At 27.8% G+C, this 20120-nt stretch overlaps 1 protein-coding gene across 3 annotated transcripts; it reads right to left on the bottom strand.

The window, feature by feature from the left end:
• Positions 1 to 2375: 2375 nt before the first annotated feature.
• Positions 2376 to 14215, bottom strand: LOC107443102 (uncharacterized). 3 transcript variants are annotated; one of them, XR_011637963.1, is made up of 7 exons: positions 13735 to 14215; positions 12290 to 12448; positions 9928 to 10148; positions 6499 to 6698; positions 3158 to 3311; positions 2610 to 2719; positions 2435 to 2526 (listed from the first exon to the last, which is right to left on the bottom strand). XR_011637963.1 is itself a non-coding variant. In XM_071186646.1 (6 exons), exons 2-6 carry the CDS (start codon positions 12437 to 12439, stop codon positions 2452 to 2454), a joined length of 756 nt encoding a protein of 251 aa, XP_071042747.1. In that variant the 5' UTR covers positions 12440 to 12448; positions 14056 to 14205; the 3' UTR covers positions 2376 to 2451. The 3 variants fall into 3 exon arrangements, 2 of the variants coding, with proteins under 2 accessions (XP_071042747.1, XP_015912347.1); XM_071186646.1 differs by lacking the exon at positions 3158 to 3311 and having other exon boundaries at positions 2376 to 2526; positions 14056 to 14205; XM_016056861.4 differs by lacking the exon at positions 3158 to 3311 and having other exon boundaries at positions 2376 to 2526; positions 13735 to 14195.
• Between the last annotated feature and the right edge of the window lie 5905 nt (positions 14216 to 20120).

Raw genomic sequence — 20120 nt, 5'->3', positions numbered from 1 at the left:
CATATTTTAAAATAAATATTTTCTTAATTAATGCAATTTTCAATATAAATTCTTATATTTAGATTAGTTATTCGCTTATTTATTTTTAAAGAAACAGACAAAAGCAAGCATTCAGAAACAAATTCTAACTTCCAATAAGTCATTTATATACTGCATATATAAGTAAATAATAAATTAGTATTTTCCTCACGCAAGTGAGCTCCACTTCCAGACTGCCAGTTATATCTTCTGCAATTTATTACCCATTTCTTCTTTCTTTCTAGATCTGATTGAAATTTTAACATTAGAAGGCCTTTTTTTAAAAAAAAAACTGTTTTTCCAGTTCATCGCAACACAATTACCCATATCAATAATTTTATGAGTATCTAAATAGACTTCAAACTCTTGCGCTAATGTTAACACTAAATAACTAGCTAACTTGTTTCCTCTATAATGGTGAATAATTCAATTTTTTAATTTTGATCGTTAACTCTGAATGTATTTTTTCACTAATGATTATGATAAAAGTTATGGCTGAGAACAAACTCTTAATGCAAAATATTCAAAGGAATTTCTGTTTTTAAAACCATCTAGACTTGGCGACGAGTGCATGTTCTGTGAGATTGGCTGTTGTTATTTCACCATTTCTCAGCATGTTAAATCTATTAAGCACATGAAATTCGCAGAATCAGTCATCACAAGTTCAAAATTAGATGGCTATCTTAGGAATGATGATATACAGTGTTCCCACTTTTTGTCTTAAATGTGTAAAGTATAAATACTGATTACATATTTAAAACATTCGTGTACCTACATACAGAAAATTCCTAGGGGCAAATCCTACTAAGCGGTTTTCAAGCTTTCACAGAAGATTCTGGTCCTCATTAACCGCGAAAAACGAGGGATCACTGTAGATGTAAATAATGCTGAAATTTTATTTAAGTCATTTCTCAGAGAAGATAATTAATGCCGAAGTGACTGACTTGGCCAGAATAGAATCTGCAAGATACTTATTGTAAGAGTTAACTTAAAATTATTTTGGTGCGTATAAGGTAAAGTAAATTTGTTTATGTATTATAATTAATAGAATGAAATATTTGGTATATGTACTAATAATTGGATATAGTCATGATTAAAAATAGTAAGATGATTGAAATGTCATAATAAAATAAATTAAGGCCGAAATATATNAGCTTGAAAAAACTCAATGTTGAGTTTAAACGCAGATTTCAGTGCCATTCAAACATAATTAGATATTTTTACCATGCCTTTCAACATAAATTGTGAAACAGTGATGTAGGATTTGCAGCTTGAATTAATTGAGTTGCAATCTAAGCCAGAGATTACATGAAAGAAGTTGTTTCTAAATATGCTAAAGTTTTAGTTTTGACAAATCATTACCAAAAGCTAGTTTCCCAAATTTAATATCTCATGCCCACAAAATATGCTATGTTTGCTTCATCTTATATATGTGAACAAGTGTTTTCAACAATGAACGTTGGAAAAAATCATTTCAGAAGTAGATTAACAGACAAGCTTTAAGCCTCGTTCCTTAAAATAAGTATATCTCACTTAGAACCTCAATAAAAAGAACTTTTAAAAATGAAATCACAATTTCATTCATCTCATTAAATATTTAAATTAAACTTGTACATCGTTCTTTTTTTTTTTTTTAAGTTCTTAGCACACCTAACTTTTTTTTGTTGATTTTTTGGCCCTCGACCAAAAAAGTTTGCCCATCCCTGTACTATGATAACTAAAACTGGAAAGTTAGATGGTAGTTAAGATGCACAATTCTAAGCAGTGTTATGAAAGAAAACTTTCTCAAGAGGCATTAAAAAGGCAATTGTTGCTTTCCTTTCAAAATATTGAATTTATTTAAGACTAGAAATGCTTTGAATGGTGGGTTTTATGATTATAATATTAATAGATTTTAATAATTTGGCATTTTTCTGTCTTATTGGTCAATAAAATATAATATTTCTTTTGTCTCTTCCTCTTCTATAATAGTTACTTCTTGGTTTAAAATACACTTTATAAAATTACTATTTTGTGTAAAGTACTCTATTTGAGTAAATACTTAAGCTAAATATTTGTTGTTCGTTTTTTTACACAAGATACAAGAATTATTTACACAAAATACAAGAATTATTTTTTTTATATAACATTACTAGAAAATGTATTGAAAACAAAGTATTAAATAATAAAATTTCTAAATAATTTACGTCTTAATTTGTCTCTCATGGGAAATATTTGATTGTATTTTTATAATGACTAAATCGCCCCTTTTTTGTATCTTTTTCATGTAATTTTTTCCTTTTGAAAAATTTTGGATTTTCCTCCATTTTGCTTTCTGACCACACTCATCCCTGGATCTGACAGAATATAAAAACAAAAAAGGTCTAATATATTTTATTGATACAAGTAGCATGAGATATTAAGAAATATACACAAATCAATGCATAAGTATATTTATTTTTTTATGAAGGGGTTATCTCCAATAATTTCATATAATGGCTGAAGTATCTCTTCAATTTTTTTGATAGCCTGTTGGGAAAAAAATTCATATTATGTCTTATTCTCAATGTATTAATTGTTACAAATCATTCATAAAAATCAATGAAACATACATCGCTTACTGATTCAGATGCAAATCTAACGATACAGCCACACGGCTTAGATGTCTCGTTCAAACATAGAGGACTTGCAGAAATCAGTATGTTTTTACAAGACTTCTCACCTAAAAAATGTTAAAAGTTAATGATTTTAAAATTACTTCTGTAGCAAACAACATAGAAAAGCTAAAAATCAGTTTAGCATATCAGTATTTAAAAATAAACAGATTTTCAAAGTGAGTAAAGAATTAAGTTGTAAAATAGCCTGGGCATAGTACTGACAATCAATATTAATTATTGAAATTTGACAAATTTGTTCTAAAAATATGCATGTCAATAATTAAATACAGTAGAAGATCTGAAAAATAAAATTATATAAACTGCGATTCTCCCAACTTTACAGTCTCTAAATTTGTTAGATATATCTAATGCACTGATAAAAAAATTTTTTATAAAAAAAATATTGAAGTGCATATTTTAGTGTACAAAGTATTAAGTTAAAAATTATTTTTAGAACATTAATACCTGTACTAGATACGAAAGAGTAGGATAAAACCATGTACCTCAATCTGTTTTCTAGTGAACGAATTCTGAATTGCACTTTACTAGTAAAGAAGAAGGACCCACCCTATCGGCCTAATGTTCTTGATCATTTCATGGAGTCCATGTAATTCGTGTTACTATGCAGGGGTCTGTCTAGGTTTTTCTGAAAGGTACCTATTTTGTAAAAATTTAGACATAATTTGTGAAGAATTAAAAAATCAACACAAAAACATGGTAAAAATATAGATTTATCATTTCTTAAGGGATACAAAAATAAAATTTTAAGAAAAAGTTTTGTGATACTACCGTTTTACCTAAAATAGAATTTGTAAAAGTACTACTAAACGGTAGTAAATTCGGCCTGGGCAGACCCTTGCTATGTCAACTCTCTGTTCTTTTGTTTTTAAGTTGATCTTATTTATTGGTCATTACAGTTACAAAAATAAATTTTAGTAAACTTTATTATGTGTCTACTAAAGATTCATACACTAACAAACATGGATTGTACAATCGTAGCACTGTTCTTGTTTTGATAACCCCTGCTCTCGGAGTAAGACTGGATACTAGAAATCTGCCCTGCAATTAAAAAATGATAGTAAGCAATAAAAAATTCTCAATTGAGATTTCTATATATTTGGCATCTATGTATGATAAGCTACATATTGCATAAAAAATTTTGTTTTATCAGTTTTATAAAATTTTATTTTGGCATTCATAGCAATAGGAAAAAAGTAGTTGTCAAGCCACTTTTCAATTGCACAGCAGAGACAAGACAGACTCGTTCACTGAAAAAAAATTTCATATACCTTTTTACTACTTTTAAACAAAGATTTGGTATAGCTATTGAGTATAAAAATTGTTAAATTTATTAATTCTGATAAGGTTTTAATGACTAATTTCCTTGTTAAGGTTACGTAAATCTGGCTCAGGCCTCCAAAAGCGAAACTCATTTCTACTATGTAAGAGGAGATTATTTATTAATGAAATGTGAATTCGTATTTTTTATTATATTGGTTGTTCATTAAAATTGTACATTTTTTATCGTTTCTCATTCATTTCAAAAGCAAGTGTATAATAATGATAAAGTCAATAATTTTTTGTACGATGTAAGGGATACAATGCAATTTTTTGTACAATCCATATAAAGAATTCATACATTAAAAAATACAAATGAACATAACAGGTGCAACAGAAAGATAAGGGCATTTCATTTCATAAATGTTTACAAAGCTTCTAAAAATCCCATTTATTAATTTTAAAGCAAATTATGTGATTTTATATAATTTGAAACTAATCACGTAACTTAAGCTTTACATTTTACAAAGAATCATTTCAGTAACTTCATTATGCATTTAGACTCCACAAAAATGATTGAAATAGTTATTTTCATAACCATTTCTTTTCTTAATACCTTTGGTAATAATCAATATACCATCATGCAATATATCTTATTATTTGTATTTCATTTATATAAGTATACATGTAAAATATACTAGAAAATACTCATTAATCTTCAGGCGAAATTGAGGGTTTTCATGAAAAAACCCATATGGGCTGAATTTTTTTATTACTAACCTGGGTTTTTGTGAATCCTGCCTAAAAACCATAAAGATCAATGTTTTTATGTACAGTGCGCAAAATAAAAAATGGATAACTAAATAATTTTTTATCTAATTATTGGATCTTTACATACAAGGGCTCATTCTTAATAGTTCGAGAGGCTGATTTCAAATATGCTAATTAACTAGTGCAGGGGATATTTTAAGTTACGAAATCAGACACAAAAACGTACGTCCTGAATAAACATGCCTTTTTTCCAACAGAGGTGAAAAATTCTGAAATACCCTATAATATTTATTGATAATAAGTTTGTAAATATGGGACAGAGCCCTCTGTCGATTAAAATCACCTTCATTCCAAGGATTCTTAAATTTTTAAAAAGGAAGTTAAATTCTTGAAACAAAAAAATTTTGTTTTCATTTCTAAATTGAACATGTACACTAAAAATCAACTGAATATTTCTTATTTAAAAGTAAAACATTTCTGCAACTGCCCATTGTGTGTCAGAGGGGTCACGTAAGTTAAGGCTTCACAGTTTTGTGACCAACAGCCAGAGTTGTCGAATTTTTACCAAATCAAAAAAGCCGGCTTTAATTAGAACTAATATTTTTCAAAAACTATAATAACATAAAATTTTTGAGAACTACATTGATGTGATTGCATGCTTGGAATAATTTGGAGTAGCAACTTTACACCTTTGAAACAGTTTATAAACAACAGCTTTAACCTTAATAGCATTAAGAAGAAGAATTTTAAACTACAATTAGAAATCAAATTCTCTTTTGCACCGTAAATATATGAATAATACAAAATTAACTATAATTACCATTTGTCCAACTTTTAATGCAAAATATATTAATTAGTTTGAACAAATCATGTACAAATTTATAGAAAATGCCTAATTTATGGAAGATTAAGCTCAATTTAAAAAAAAAATGATTAATTTGAATCAATGTAAAGCACAATTAAGATGAATTAAACCGTGACTGATATAGGGTCGAGCAATTTTGGACAATACTGTCTGGTTTTGAAGCAAATATGGAAAGCAATTATGTCATTAAAATCAAATAATATTTTATCTATTTATGGAAAAAATACCCTTAAAAGAAAGTAAATTTAATGAAATAACATTGTACTGATATTATTTTACTTAGTCATCAATAAAATAAATTTAAATACATGAATGTTAATTTGGATTGTAAGATATAGAATATTATAAAAGCAAATAAAAACTAGCCTTTTTTAAATGAAAGCAGGTCTTTTGAATAAAAAACCAGCCAGCCTGGCCTTTTTCGGAAAATATTGGGGTTTTTTGCAATCCTGCCAAGAGCATGATTGTGATCATCCTTATGTATAAACTACTGAGAATCAAATCCCACTCCTTAACGATGACAGCCTGCCTTAAATCACTGAGTCATTGGGGCTCTCATTTTATCTGTTTTAATCTGCGTTTGTCAAATTAAAGAAAACAAAGGCAACACATTTATTTACTGATGAGTTAAAAATATGATACATTGTTGTTTCTGCTAACTCAAAGGGTCAATATCTTTAAAAAGTCAATTGAGTTGTAGGCTGGCTCTACATGTTTTCACATCATTAAGTAACTGTTTAGTCTTCTGATTTATTTCATTGAAGATATGTTTATGGTTATTATAACAAGACCAATTGTTCAATTTTTAAATTAAAATTTATGAATTATCTGCCGAATAAAAGAAAGCATTCAAGAGGTTTGTGAAATGGGAAACTTATTCCTCACTTAACATGTAGATAAAAATAAAAAAGTGTCTGGAAATGATCTCACCATAACTGTTACATCTTCCTATACTTGAAAGAATACAGCTTGAGAGGGAGTTTAAACCAGGCCCAATTATCATACAAGTTCCTATGATATTATAAGCCTTCATTGAACTTTCAATGCTAACCAGTGGTGTGTTTCTTATATCTTGAGCTTCTCTGAATGATAGCTGTCCATTTATGTAAATAGTCGAAACTGTTTTTAATCTAAAAACAAAAAGGGATTAAAACAATAGATTTGTCAACTTCGCAAAATTTTGAAACACAGCTGAATGTGTCATTTGTCCTGCATTCAATATTTTTCTTTAAATTAAAATTTTTTATATTTGATGTTAAAAAAATATTAAAACATAAATTCATTTTTAAAAAAATGAAAAGAAATCATTGAAAAAAAATTATCCACATTCATATCCACATCATTACAAACGTTCATTTTTGTGTTTATCTACTGTATAAAAATCATGTTTTAAACATGATTTTTATTAAATATTTTGAATGTAATAACTCTGATTTTCTGAAAATTTTTCATTTCATATATTTGTTATTAGTTCTGTTCAAATGTGCTTTAGCTGTAAAGACTTTCTATTATTAAATAAATGTATTGAAATCATTTAATTTTTATTAATAGAGTTTTGTTTTGCTTAATTATTTCGCTCAAGTTTAAAAAGTGTTCTGCATCATGAACACAATGCTCCTTTTTACTTTTGTAAATACCCATCTTACTGTTGTTCAAATGATGGCAACCATGAGTATAATTTCTATATTCTCAATAAAATAGTATTTATGCAAGAGAAGTGATAGCTAATCAGATAGTCACCAAACCTTTAAGCAAGTTGGTTGATGTGACAAAGAGTTCAACAACCATATTCTTTGCAAATAAAGTTATCGATACTGTTTAGCTTAAGGTTTTAATCATTAAGTAACATTTTTTCCTAAGCATTCCTATCTTTTATAGCAACTTTTTAAAAACTACTTAATTTATATTATTAAGAAATAAATAAATCTAACATTAAGATCTCAATATATTTCAAATAGAACAAAAATCTAGAAGCGTAAATTTAATTTGGACTTTCTTTAAAAGGGTTTTTAAATACTTCGACACCTTGAACTACTACTTTGACTTTTGGGAATTCTAATGTAACTTTTTTTTTAAAGTTTCTTAAAACTTGTTTGAAAAAAAAAAACAGTTATAGAATTTCTTATGCTAGTTACATACTTTTTCCAAACTGGGGGGTCGGACATTGACCATTCGAGGGCGGCAGGTTGTGCTTTTCTACTTTGGCAACCATTTTTATTTCAGGAATTTTAGATAATAAGTAAAAATCATATTTTTATCTTTGTATGTGATTATACAATATATTTATGGGGTGATTAAAACTGTTCTAACCATTATGTGTTGGAAAAAAAATTTCTATATTAAAAAACTTTTTGTTATGAATTTTTAAGATAACATTATGCATTCACAATAGTAATTATATAATTTCTCAGAATACATTTGAAGTTTAGATTATGTTGTTTACTAGGTCAATCATGAAAGGAAAAGTATGAAAGTTAAACATAAAAAAGTTACCCTTTAATAAATATTAAAGACTTCTTATAAGTTATATAAATAACGAAATCAATGCATAAAACATTTCTGATATGATCTAAAATAATTTACCTTTTAAAGCATGCCTTTCATCCCTAGCTTGGCCCTGTTTTAGATTATAATGAAACAATAACAAAGGTTCATACAAGTTAATAAGTGAGATAACCTTAAACAAATAAATCTTATTTAAGAAATAAATTATTTGGTTTGCTGGATCATATTATGATAAAGCTCAAAAAGAGTAGCTTATGGATAACATGAATGACTAGAACAAAAAAACATAGAGTTTGTAGTGTATCTACCACTACAAAAATACAATTTCAATTCCCTAGATATAAGACATGTTAACTGAATTCTATGTTGTTAACTCAATTCTATAATTTTTCATAGATGAAGGTTGACATTGTCGATATCAACTGTTTTCACATTGGTGAACTTCAAACATGTCTACATTGACAGAAACTCCCACTTCGAAATGAACACGCCTATCTTAACTGTAACTCCCACTTTGATTTGAACACGCCTACTTCGACGGATGGTCCGCATTGAACACTCTGTTGCTTCTCAGTCTCAATTACACAGAACGTATACACCCTGTGATGCCACAATTGGCATTACATATTTATTTCCTATCTTTTAAAAATATCTTTCATTACTTAAGCTTATTTTTTATTAATAGAAGAATTATATTTAAAATAAATCAAAAACTTAATCTTTTTAAACAAACACAAAATATTTATTTCTTCTCTTCTAGATCAATGTAACGGATACTTTTTTTTTATTTCATTACTAAAGCAGACTTATAAATTCACTGTCGCCTCTAATCGAAAACAAAAATCTATTTATAACTTTTTATTCTAAATTTCCAACGGCTAAATGTTTCGGTTGCATGGTTGTAATAATTCTCATAAATTTGTTGGTGACTCGTGATCGCCAAGGTGTTCTTTTAAACCCATGTTGATATGCTAGTTGGCTTTGTTTTAGCTATGGTATATTAGGATAAATTGCCAATTTTGGATCTCCTACCCATACTTTCTCTGTCCGTTGAGAATAAATTATATTCACTTTTAATTTCAAATTTGTGGAGGCTGGGAGCCCTTTGGGGCCTCTCCAGTCTCAATTTTCTAACCGTCAGAAATGATATTCTGGCTGTATGATCTTTCAATAGAGAGTATTCTGATTTCATCCCTTTAAGGGATTTCTTATTTTTAGATGATGAAATGGCCATTGTCTAAATCACAAATTATGCTTAATAAAATCTAAATTTACATTCAACGATTTGTACATTATTTCCTGGAAACTTAATTGTTCAATTCATTCATTAATAGCCTAAATGAACATTCCTGTATAACAGTATACGAATATTGGCGGCTACTGATGAAGAAACAAAACTTCCATCATACACCCGAATGTTAAAGACAGCACACGAGCAACCGTGATCTTAATACAGCTCTCCCAGCTTCTCACAAAACAGCAATGAATCAACTATTAATCAAATTCTATCACAGATGAAATTCTGGTGGAGGAGTACTGTATTTACCACTACAAAAATACAATTTCAATTCCCTAGTATATAAGACATGTTAACTCGATTCTATGTTGGGGTGCGTTTTCATAGATGAAGGTTGACATTGTCGATATTTACTCTTCCCAGAGGTGAGCTTATTGCCAGCCCAACTATTTGACCTCATGACATAAAATTCATTTTAATTATTTAGATGCATTTTACAACAAAAAAAGTTAACTAAAAGTGCATACTTTCAAGCCAAAACTGACATTATTTTTAAATTAATGCTAAAGAGAGAGAATATCAGAATTCATGTACTTTATTATATTTTATCGTATTACCTTGAAAACTGCCATCTTTCTCCTCTCTCATATCGACCAGATGTAAACCAATCAAGCAAAACTAAATTTGCATCATCTGCTAAATGGAATGTTTGTGTTTGAAGATACAATGCTTTTTCATAACATACAAGGGGATCGGGTAGAACACAAAGTAAGGCATCAGCTTCAACATCACATTTCAGAAATTGTTGGCTTTCTATGTTATTTTCGCATCGATAGACCTAAATTAAATATTCACACAGTTTAAAAATAACATTAGAGCGCCAATTATCTGAACTGCTCGGGACCGAATGTGGTTCGGATAATGAAAAGTTCGGATAGTTGGAAAGTTGTTTAAAATCTAGTTTAAATGATTATTATTTATGCACTAACTTCCTTTTACACTTTTTCTAGGCTTAGGACTGGCAGTACTATCTAAAATAGCTCTGGCGCGCTTAAAAGTTTTTTTTTTTTTCAATTTTTAAATATTTTTTATTTATTTTTAACTTTTCATTTTGAATTATTTTTTATCATAGTTTAGCTTTTTATAATTTTTTTTTATCAATTACTGATTTTACCACATTTTGTTTTATTTTCCATTGCAACAGAAAGCCAGCAAAGACTTTTGTTTCAAAGAAGATGCTCTTTTTCGAGCAACCATATCCCTTATTCTTTTTAAATAAATCAACTGAACTGGATCAACATCATTTTGAAGTTCTAGCCAATTCATTGCAATATCTAATGAATTGCATGCTTCTATATGAGAAGGTTCATTATCTTGAATTTGATCACCTACTTCTTCCTCTTTTCGTCTGTGGAATTCCGATTTTCATTCAAAATTTCAGCAACAATTTCATCATCATTTAAAATTTGAAATCCTGGGTCGTTTTCAGTGTCTCGACACCAGTAATTTATTTCTTCTGCTGTATAACCTGGCATCTTCTCACCGGGAAGATCTACTAGGTCAACTTCTGTTTCGTTTATTTTTTTGTTAAGAATTTTATTCCAAGATTTAGGATTCCAAGCACTGTAATCACTAATCATTAACCATATGGGACAAGTACCCATCTCCCAATTGTAGAACTTCAGCGCATATCTATTCATAAACTCCTTCCTCATTCCAACCATTGTAGACTGTAAATTTGAAGCTCGCATTCTTGGAAGATAATTTTCAGTTGAAGAGGGCTAAAGGGGTATGTAAGTTTAACTGTATAACAATACATGTATGTATTGGCTACTATAAGAAAACTGCTAAAAAAAGTTGTAAATTAAATATGGTCTTCAGATGTAGTGGATATTATTTATTCTTCTAAATTTAGAAAAATTGGCGATAAGTTAAAAATTATTCTTAACTTAAAAAAAAAAAAAATTTAAAAAAGAACGGAATTCGGACATGGTTGGGATAATTGGACGTTCGGATAATCGGCGCTCTACTGTAAAATTATCAATGAAATAAATAGCTAGAATAATTATACATATTTATGATATAATTTATAAAGCTGTGTTAAAAAGCAATATATATGGACAGAGTTAGCATGAATTAAATTGTAATTTGAATTTTTTAAAGAATTAATTTTAAAAAAATCTTACACAATGTGCTCTATAAGTATATTTTTTAAGATGTGATATTTTTAGTCTGATTTTATTGATAATGAAGGTTTTATAAAAGGGGGGTATTTAAAAAAAGATCTTGCATAGGAAGCTCATGTGCAAGAGGCAGACCAAAATAAAGGTGGGTGGTTGATGTCTTGAATGATTTAAAGATCTCCAAATGAAAGGTCAGGGACAGGGCAGTCTGGAAAAACATTGTACGGCAGGCTAAGGCTCACCCTGGGCTGTAGTGCCAATAAAGAAAAAAAAGTTAACTAGTTATTTAACTATAACCATTTTAGTTGGAACCTTGTTTGAGCATTGGTTTCTCTCCCTTCCAATCAAAGCTATGTTTATGTAACTAATAACAATTTTTTTTAAAACAAAAAACATGGGTTCATGTTCTTTATAATGAAAGAACCAACTATTTCTCATGGTTAGATTGAGTTAGATTAACTTAACTTCTTATTTGTTAGACTTATACTTCTCATTTGTTAGAATAAAAAAAATAATACTATTATAGATAAAATTGGGGACATTTAAAAGCACATAAGAAATAAAAAGAGAAACATTTCCCTTGCTTTGTTTATCTAATTATTAAACTATCAACGATAAATTTTATAGATTTAACATTAATGCACACAAAAAAAAAATTATTTTCTGGTACAATTAGCAACTAAACCTTATAGATAGATGAAATTAAATTATTTTTTCTTCTCTTTTAACACTTTGTCAATTATTGTCGTACAAATTTAAAGACTTCACTCATTAGAAAAATGTTTAAATACTATACCTTTGGAAATGATAATGATGTTACTAATAGGCAACATTTTTCACTGACTATCAAATTAATTGTAATGCTGTCTCCTTCAACTAATCCACCACCAAAAGTTATTGGATACAACCATTGACAAAGGGTCTCTGAAGCAGAAGATGGTATCATTATTTTCAGCTGAAAAAAAAGATAATGTTAACTTCTTACAGTAATAGTTAAATGTTAATAAACTACATTAAAAGTATGCAAATAAATGCACAAAGTTTTAATAGTAAAACTAGTTAAATTTTGTACTCAAAAATGCCAAAAATAAAAACCTATAACAACAATAAAATTAATTTGCTCAAAACATGGTAGGAGGAAATTATCAGTGGCATTTTCATGAAAACCTGTATAGTTAAATTATTTTAAAAAGACGAAAATACTATTAATATTCCAATTTTAGATATTTTTATTTTAACTTTTTATTTTTGATTTTATAAATAATTATTACAATTGGAGTTTTAATGGTATTTTTTAAAAATAAAGCTAAAATGAAAATATAACTAATTGTTTTAAAATACCAAACACCAGAATCAAAAGAGGAGATGATTTAATATACTATATGTTAGATATACAATATTAATTTTTTTATTATTTATAGTTTAAGAAAATTATTTTAACTAATCTCATAAGCCTAATATTATTCCAATTTTATTTAATTGTAAAATGTTTAAAAAGCTGAATAGATGGTACCAGGGGTCTGTCTAGGTTTTTTTTGAAGGGTACCTATTTTGTGAAAATTTAGACATAATTTGTGAAATTTAAAAATTATATTAAAAAATCTACACAAAAATATGGTAAAATAAGAAAATATTTTCAAAAATATTTAAATATTTTTCGAAAATATGTACCGTTTTTCCTAAAATTGAATTTGTGACAGCAGTAAATTTGCCCTGGGCAGATCTTCCCTGGTTACTAAACAACAATCTAGTTAAATTGAGCAAATTAGGTTCATACGTTATTGCATTTTTTGTTTATGTCTTAGCATTCCTACTCTTGACTTTTTATTATTCTATTAAGATAAAATTATTAAGGTTGTCATCATTTGTTTATCTGCCCTGCATTTTCTTCTACTCTCACACTCAAGGACTATCATTTAATACCTCTAAAATTTGGCAAAATAAATTAACTTATTTCATTAAGAGTAAAATAAGATCTTTCAATAACACATATCATTTATATCAAATAATGTCACTTAGAATCTTCTTTTACTAATCAATCCCTTCATGTGTCAAAGTATTTTTGAATAAATTAAAAAAGTATCAAATTTTTCATAATACAGCAAATGTTAAATTTATTAAAATAAAAACAAAAAATAAACAAAAGAGCTTTAATTTTTTATGTATTAGCTTAAATAGAAAATCATACAATAAGTGAAAAGCCAAGAAAAAGCGAATTTTGTAGCAATTTTTTCCACTTACTGGATACTCATATTTGCAAACAACTACTTCACTCGAAGATAGTTTTAATATTTTTTTGCAACTACAAATTTGAAATTCTTGTATTATTCCCTCCTTTTTACTTTGAAAGTTGATAGTAGAAATTATCTTTCGACCCATTGGATTAAAAATAAATTGTATAGCAAAAGAGTAATGAAAATCAAAAAGTTAAAAGCTACATAAAACTAAATTTCAAGTTGTTTTTTATAACATTATTTCCGAAAAATAATAAAGAATTAAAATAAACTCATATAATCAGATAAAGAATATCTAAATTATCAAAAAGGCATCTGAAGTACTCACGGCCTTTCCAAAAAAACTTCATTTTGATATTTATATTGATTACGATAAAAATCTAAATGAATCACTTTCTAGTCAAGGACTATTCATCAAGCTGTTTACAATTTGTTTATACTTGCTGCTTATGATTTACGTTTCCAGCTTTTTATTTTTGTCCCAAATGTACTCATATGAATAAACTTATCAACCAGTATGATTTACAGAAGTTAAAAAACGCGTGTGCTGCCGATTTTCCATGCATGCGCTATATATCCCAATCCTTATAATACGAAAAGTCGTACTAGAGTTGGACCAAACGAATCAAAGTAATTCAAATCACTTTCTGATTCAAATCACTTTCTGATTCAAATCACTTGTTGATTCGAATCACTTACTGTTTCGAATCACTTACTGATTCGAATCAGTGAGTGGTTCGATAATGAAATTGATAAAAAATGATCTATGAAATTTAGCTTAAAATATTTTTTCGGCTGTATTTATATGCCTCATTTATTTGTCATTATTTATCATTAATATCATTTATTTGTCCTAAAAAAGCTATTATAATTATTCCTTGAATTTACCTTTCTGTTGAAGGAATTAATCAAAATTATCTTTTTAATTTTGATAAGTTAACAGTGCAAAAAGTTAAGATTATAATGCTATAGGATTATAGTGCAAAAAGTTAAGATTAGTCCCTACTCTGTGCGCTCATCGACCCCCGAATTTCTTTCAAATGGCTTTTTTAATGCTAAAATAGTCTAACTTTATATGAATAGAGGAATAATTTTTTATATGCATCCTGTGAAACCTTAGATTCAAATACTTTTTGGTGACCCGAAATACAAACTGGCTTCTTTAGTACCTATATAAGTACAGTCCGCAAAAAAAAAAAAAGATATCACCCTGAATAACTTTCGTTCTAATGATCGGATTTTCACGAACTAAAAGTCAATCTTAATGGTTCCCGGGGGTGACCTCAAATATGCTAATTAATTAATGCTAACTTAATTAAGTTACAAAATCAGACACAAAAACGTACTTTCTCTGATAAAACATATATTTTTTTTTACATATTTGGAATCTAGACACTTGAATTAGGGGGGGTAGACAAAATTTTAAAACAATTGGGTCGTAAATTGGGTTGCAATAAAGGTTTATATATTTGGCGATAGTCCAGAAAACCGCCAAAAAAAGTCGCCTGCGCAAATAAATATTTTAAGATAACCCATTGACTAATTCAAAAGAGGAGTGCTTAATTTTACTAGGTTGCTACGCAACCAAACTCTGATAGTAAAAAAATTGAAATAATGTTCAGTGATTGCTCGGAGGGGCTTAATTTATTGTTAATAGAAAATATCTCGAAGTTTCCAGGCCATAAACAATTTTTTTAGGGGATTTCTGTCCAAAAAGCAAAAAAAATATTATTTTAATCTCCTTTGAAAAGTAAATTTGAATCGATTTATAAATTATTTATGATAGTTTTTAGAATTTAAATACATGAACTTTTTATCTGATATTATTTAGATTACACTGTTTTTACTATATTTATTCGAGGATTTTATACTAAAATAAAATGAGCATAACTTATTATAGCTATATACAAAATTTTAGGGATAATCATTTTTACAGTTTTAATCGAGTCTTCTAGGCAAGAAAGTTTGAAGAAAAAAAAAGTGCTTGAAAAATAAAATGTAGATTGTATAATAATTCTAATGCACATTCACAAGGCTTTCTATAATTTACGATATTTCTTTTTTCTATAACTCAAGGAATTGCTGAATGTTTAGTGGCATTTTAAAAAGATTGAAATATGTTATGTTTAAGAATAAGATATTGAAATAATATGTTGCAAATTGTAGGATTCATTGCTTAAAAAATCGCTTCATTCTACTAGATATTTAGGTTACATCGTTTCCTTTGGATAAAGATGATTAGCAAATAGCATCCTCATGTTTCGATACATTCTGAAACTTATACGTTCGCAAATTCACCATAAAATGTCGCACAGCATATTCTTCAATTACGATAAGCTACATTTACCACCAAATACTGCTACTATGGTTATTTTTGCTTTCTTATATATATCTGATGATCTCTTTTTAAACAGAGCTCGTAAGATCCTTAAGATACTGAAATGGGGGCACAAAAACTTAAGAGATAAAATATTTAATTTCATTAACTCAAAATATCTGGTGTCAAAATGTTAATTTTTAAGTTAAATATAACTTTTACAATATTGATGTTCTTACATTTTTAAAGACCATATGAATCCTGATAAAATATTAAAATGCATATGTTTACTTTAACTAGTGTAAAATCCTTATCAAAATAATGATCAAGACCCAAATGTAAAACAGTATAATTGACGATAAAAACTCAACTGGCTTCAAAACATATGAAGAGGGAAGTAAAAGTCGACATGTTTCGAGTTTTCAAATATAATCGCCCATTCTCAAGACTTGTCAGGCTTGGATAACTTGTGACTTTTATTATTGGACGCTCAAAACATGTCTATTTTTATTATCATCTATTATTTTTTTAAATCAATGAAGTTTTTATATTTTCGATTCAGTTTCTTGGGATTATCCATTTAGTTACACAACATATTAAATTATTTCACTCGATATTAAAATAAGTTTTACATATGTTATAGGCACAGGTTCTTAGATTGAAAAAATAATAATTCACTACTTTGTAAAAAAATTAATGCAGTAAAAAAAAAATTTTTTTTTTTTGCTGCAAGCCTTAACATTTTAGTTTAAGGTCATAAAAAAATTCCGTTTACAATTGAAATTTCAAAAGTCGAATGTGAAAATGGAATGTCCCCTAGTACCAGGAATCGAAATTAAATAGTAACAAGGACAACTTTTTTAAACAAGTTAGCGTTTCCGTCCTACTCGAAGTTGTTTGAAAAGGTATTTTTTATATATCGATTCCAAAGTTTATTCTACATATATTTCAGGGTATACTTTCGGAGTATTTCGATCGAGTTTATTTTTACACCCTTATTTGCTTAAAATTATTAAATAATTTACTTAAAATAAATTATTCAAGCTACATGATTTAATGCATTTATAGTATAATAATAAACGGAGCTTCCGACGCATATCCTTAACCTTAATACCGCTATCATTAAATAAATGGAATAAGCTTAGATAAATAATAAAAGTTAATTTTTCCCTCGTGTAATTTTCAAGGAATAATATGTTTCGATCAAACAGATTTCATTCTGGAAATAGCGAAATTATTGAGTAGGTCCCTTGGAGCAATATCATTCTTATCCTCTTTTGACGAAATATAGGAAAAATTAGTTTTCACAGTTTCTGTAAAAAGTATGTTAGCCTACTTGCCACGTTTTTTTTAAAATTTTTTTTTATTAAAATAAGGTCGGAAATTGTGTATTGTGTGCACAGCTTCGGAATCCTTACAAATTTCAATTTTTAGTATTTCCTGATTAACAAAATAAGGCATTTTCCTGATAACAAATTATACTACAATAATATCTTGGAAATCATGCTAAAGTAAAAAATTAAACAAAATAGTTTAGTATATTATCAGAAAAAAAATCTACTTGGTATCATAAAGAGTAAAAGATATAATGAAATAATTAGTGAATCACACGTGGTCAGATAATTAAAAATTTAATTTCACAACTAAGATGTTAGGACGACATTTAAGATACTGAGATATTTTAAGACGCTTAAAAATTTTGGCTACGTATTCGACAGCTTTTTATGTTCGGTATCTTTAGACTCTTTGTAGTGACTTCTAAAGCATCAACACTATTTTAGATAATCTATGTTGAAGTCACAAGAAACAAAACAAAAAAAAGACTATCAATGATTTATATTCCTTTTTCGAAAAAAATAGTATGCTTAGTAAATAATCAGCTGTTTTGCATTAAATAATTGTAAACAGTGGAATGTTTTTAATTTCTTAACAAGGTTTTATTCTTAGCTAGCAGACAATAATTCTTTTAAAAAAAACTTGACTATAATTTAAAAAGGAACTTCACTTTAAAGAAAACCTAAATTAAAGTACTAAAAAATTGATTAGTATATTAATGAAGAAATAATAAACGTAGTAGGGTAAAGAATAAGATTTTTAAAAATGTTAAAATTTAATTAAATAGTTGGTAAAATAGTTCTGCGAAACACTTCCGGACAGGTGATTAAAAAATTACTTCTAACATTAAGACGATATATAAAATGTTGAGAAATTTGCGATGATGTGAGGTATGCTTAAATATGTTTACTACGTATTTTTATTAATATTTATAAAAAATATATTCAAGAAATTGATAAATATTTTATTCCAAATCTATTCATACGTATGTATATTATTGAAATTGTATCAGTTATTGAGAAGAAAAAACTAAAAACTAAAAAATAATCACATTAAATAAGCACAATCTGGTGTATAATCATATTCTATCAGAAGCATGCTTTTATAAAACTCGACATTCGTTGAATAAAATGTTTTTTATTCAATAAGATGTTTTATTCAAATTTCTTTACTAAATTACAAATAGAATTTTAGACTATTAAAAAAGAAACATCGTATTTTATAGTTTTAAAAAAATAAAAAAGATTTGCAAACGATTATTAGCGAAAAAAATATGAATGAAATTTTCGCTACGCTCGCTAAGTTAAGTTCCTCGTAAGTTTATCACATTTTAATATTTATCGCCCCACTTAATCATTTCTTCATTGTCGCCAAATTATTTTTTTTTTAAATAATTTATTTTAATTTTTCTCATCTTCTAATAAATAAAAACAGTTGAAACTTTAGATTTTTCCATTAAAAAATATGTTGATTAAAATGGTATAAAAAAATTCATGCCTTATAATTTAACTTTTTTTCATCCTTACTTTAATTAAATAATAAATAATTATTAAAAATTACTTTTTTCATGAAATTATCTTTGGGTAAATGAGTTTTATGAGTGGGCGCAATTTTTTTTTTAGAATTGCTTCATTAGTTTTTAAAATATGACCGAAAACGTAAAAAGCGAAATTAACATTAAGGGGCCCGAACTTTGAATCGCTCTCCTGACCAAATTATGGAGACCACATTTCCCAGATTGCGTCTACCCCCTATATTTTGAAGATGAAAAATCCAAATACACTGGTTATCATAAATTAAGGAAAATTCACAAAAATCGCGATAACTCTTTCAAAAGTAAGCCAAACCGTGCAAAATTTGCATATGTTGTCCACTAAGAGTAGCTGAGTAAAATTGCAATATGCAAATTAGTGNAACGAAAGTTATTCAGGGTGATATCTTTTTTTTTTGCGGACTGTACATTATTTTCCTATAATAGCAATTAGTTAAGTATCCCTAGAGCCAATAATAGCTTGACAAGTACCGACCACAGTGTTGACGTAAAATATCCTCACAGGTAGACGGATTTTGAATTGGAGTACCCTTGCAGTCGAGTAAACCATGAGAGGTTTCCGTGGTTTTCCTTTCTGTATAGTGCAAATGTGGGTTAGTTTTATCAAAACGTTCTCCACGAAAACTAGTTTGACCCAGGAGCTCCCTTGTTTTGTGTTGTGCTCAAAATTACTAGGCTACAGAATTACACTTTGCTAGTAGTCAAAAACCACTACCTATTATTATTTAGTTCATTTTTTTACCTATTGTGTAAAAAAATAACATTAAAAAAATAAAAGAATACATGGGTGTTGCTCAAGAGCTAAAGTTGCGGCGGATCATTTAGCGTAAATAAGAATCGCAATGTGCAACTTTTAAATCAGGTAAATACGAAAATCGATATTAAAATCGCGTGAATAAAAATCGAGATATTTGCAGAGTCTGGACTTGTGATTTCTAAAAGGCTCGTTTGTATTGCTTTTGTTTAGACATAATAAATAAAAATTTACGAGATTAATTGAATGAGCAAATAAATATTTTCACCGTAAATCCACCTCTATTTTTTTTTGTTTTCACGCCAGAATACAAGAAGCAGCGACGTCTGAATTAAGAAAATACGAGCTATCCAGCTGACGGATAAAAAATACGGAAAATCTTATTTTCTGTGCGTGAAATCGGAGAAAATAGCTATAATTTTTCTGCTCTCATCT

This window comes from Parasteatoda tepidariorum, chromosome 10 (genome assembly GCF_043381705.1).
Source record: "Parasteatoda tepidariorum isolate YZ-2023 chromosome 10, CAS_Ptep_4.0, whole genome shotgun sequence".
In the NCBI taxonomy this organism is placed as follows: domain Eukaryota; kingdom Metazoa; phylum Arthropoda; class Arachnida; order Araneae; family Theridiidae; genus Parasteatoda; species Parasteatoda tepidariorum.
Note: the sequence above shows the minus strand (reverse complement) of the source record. Positions and strands in the feature narration are given on the sequence as shown.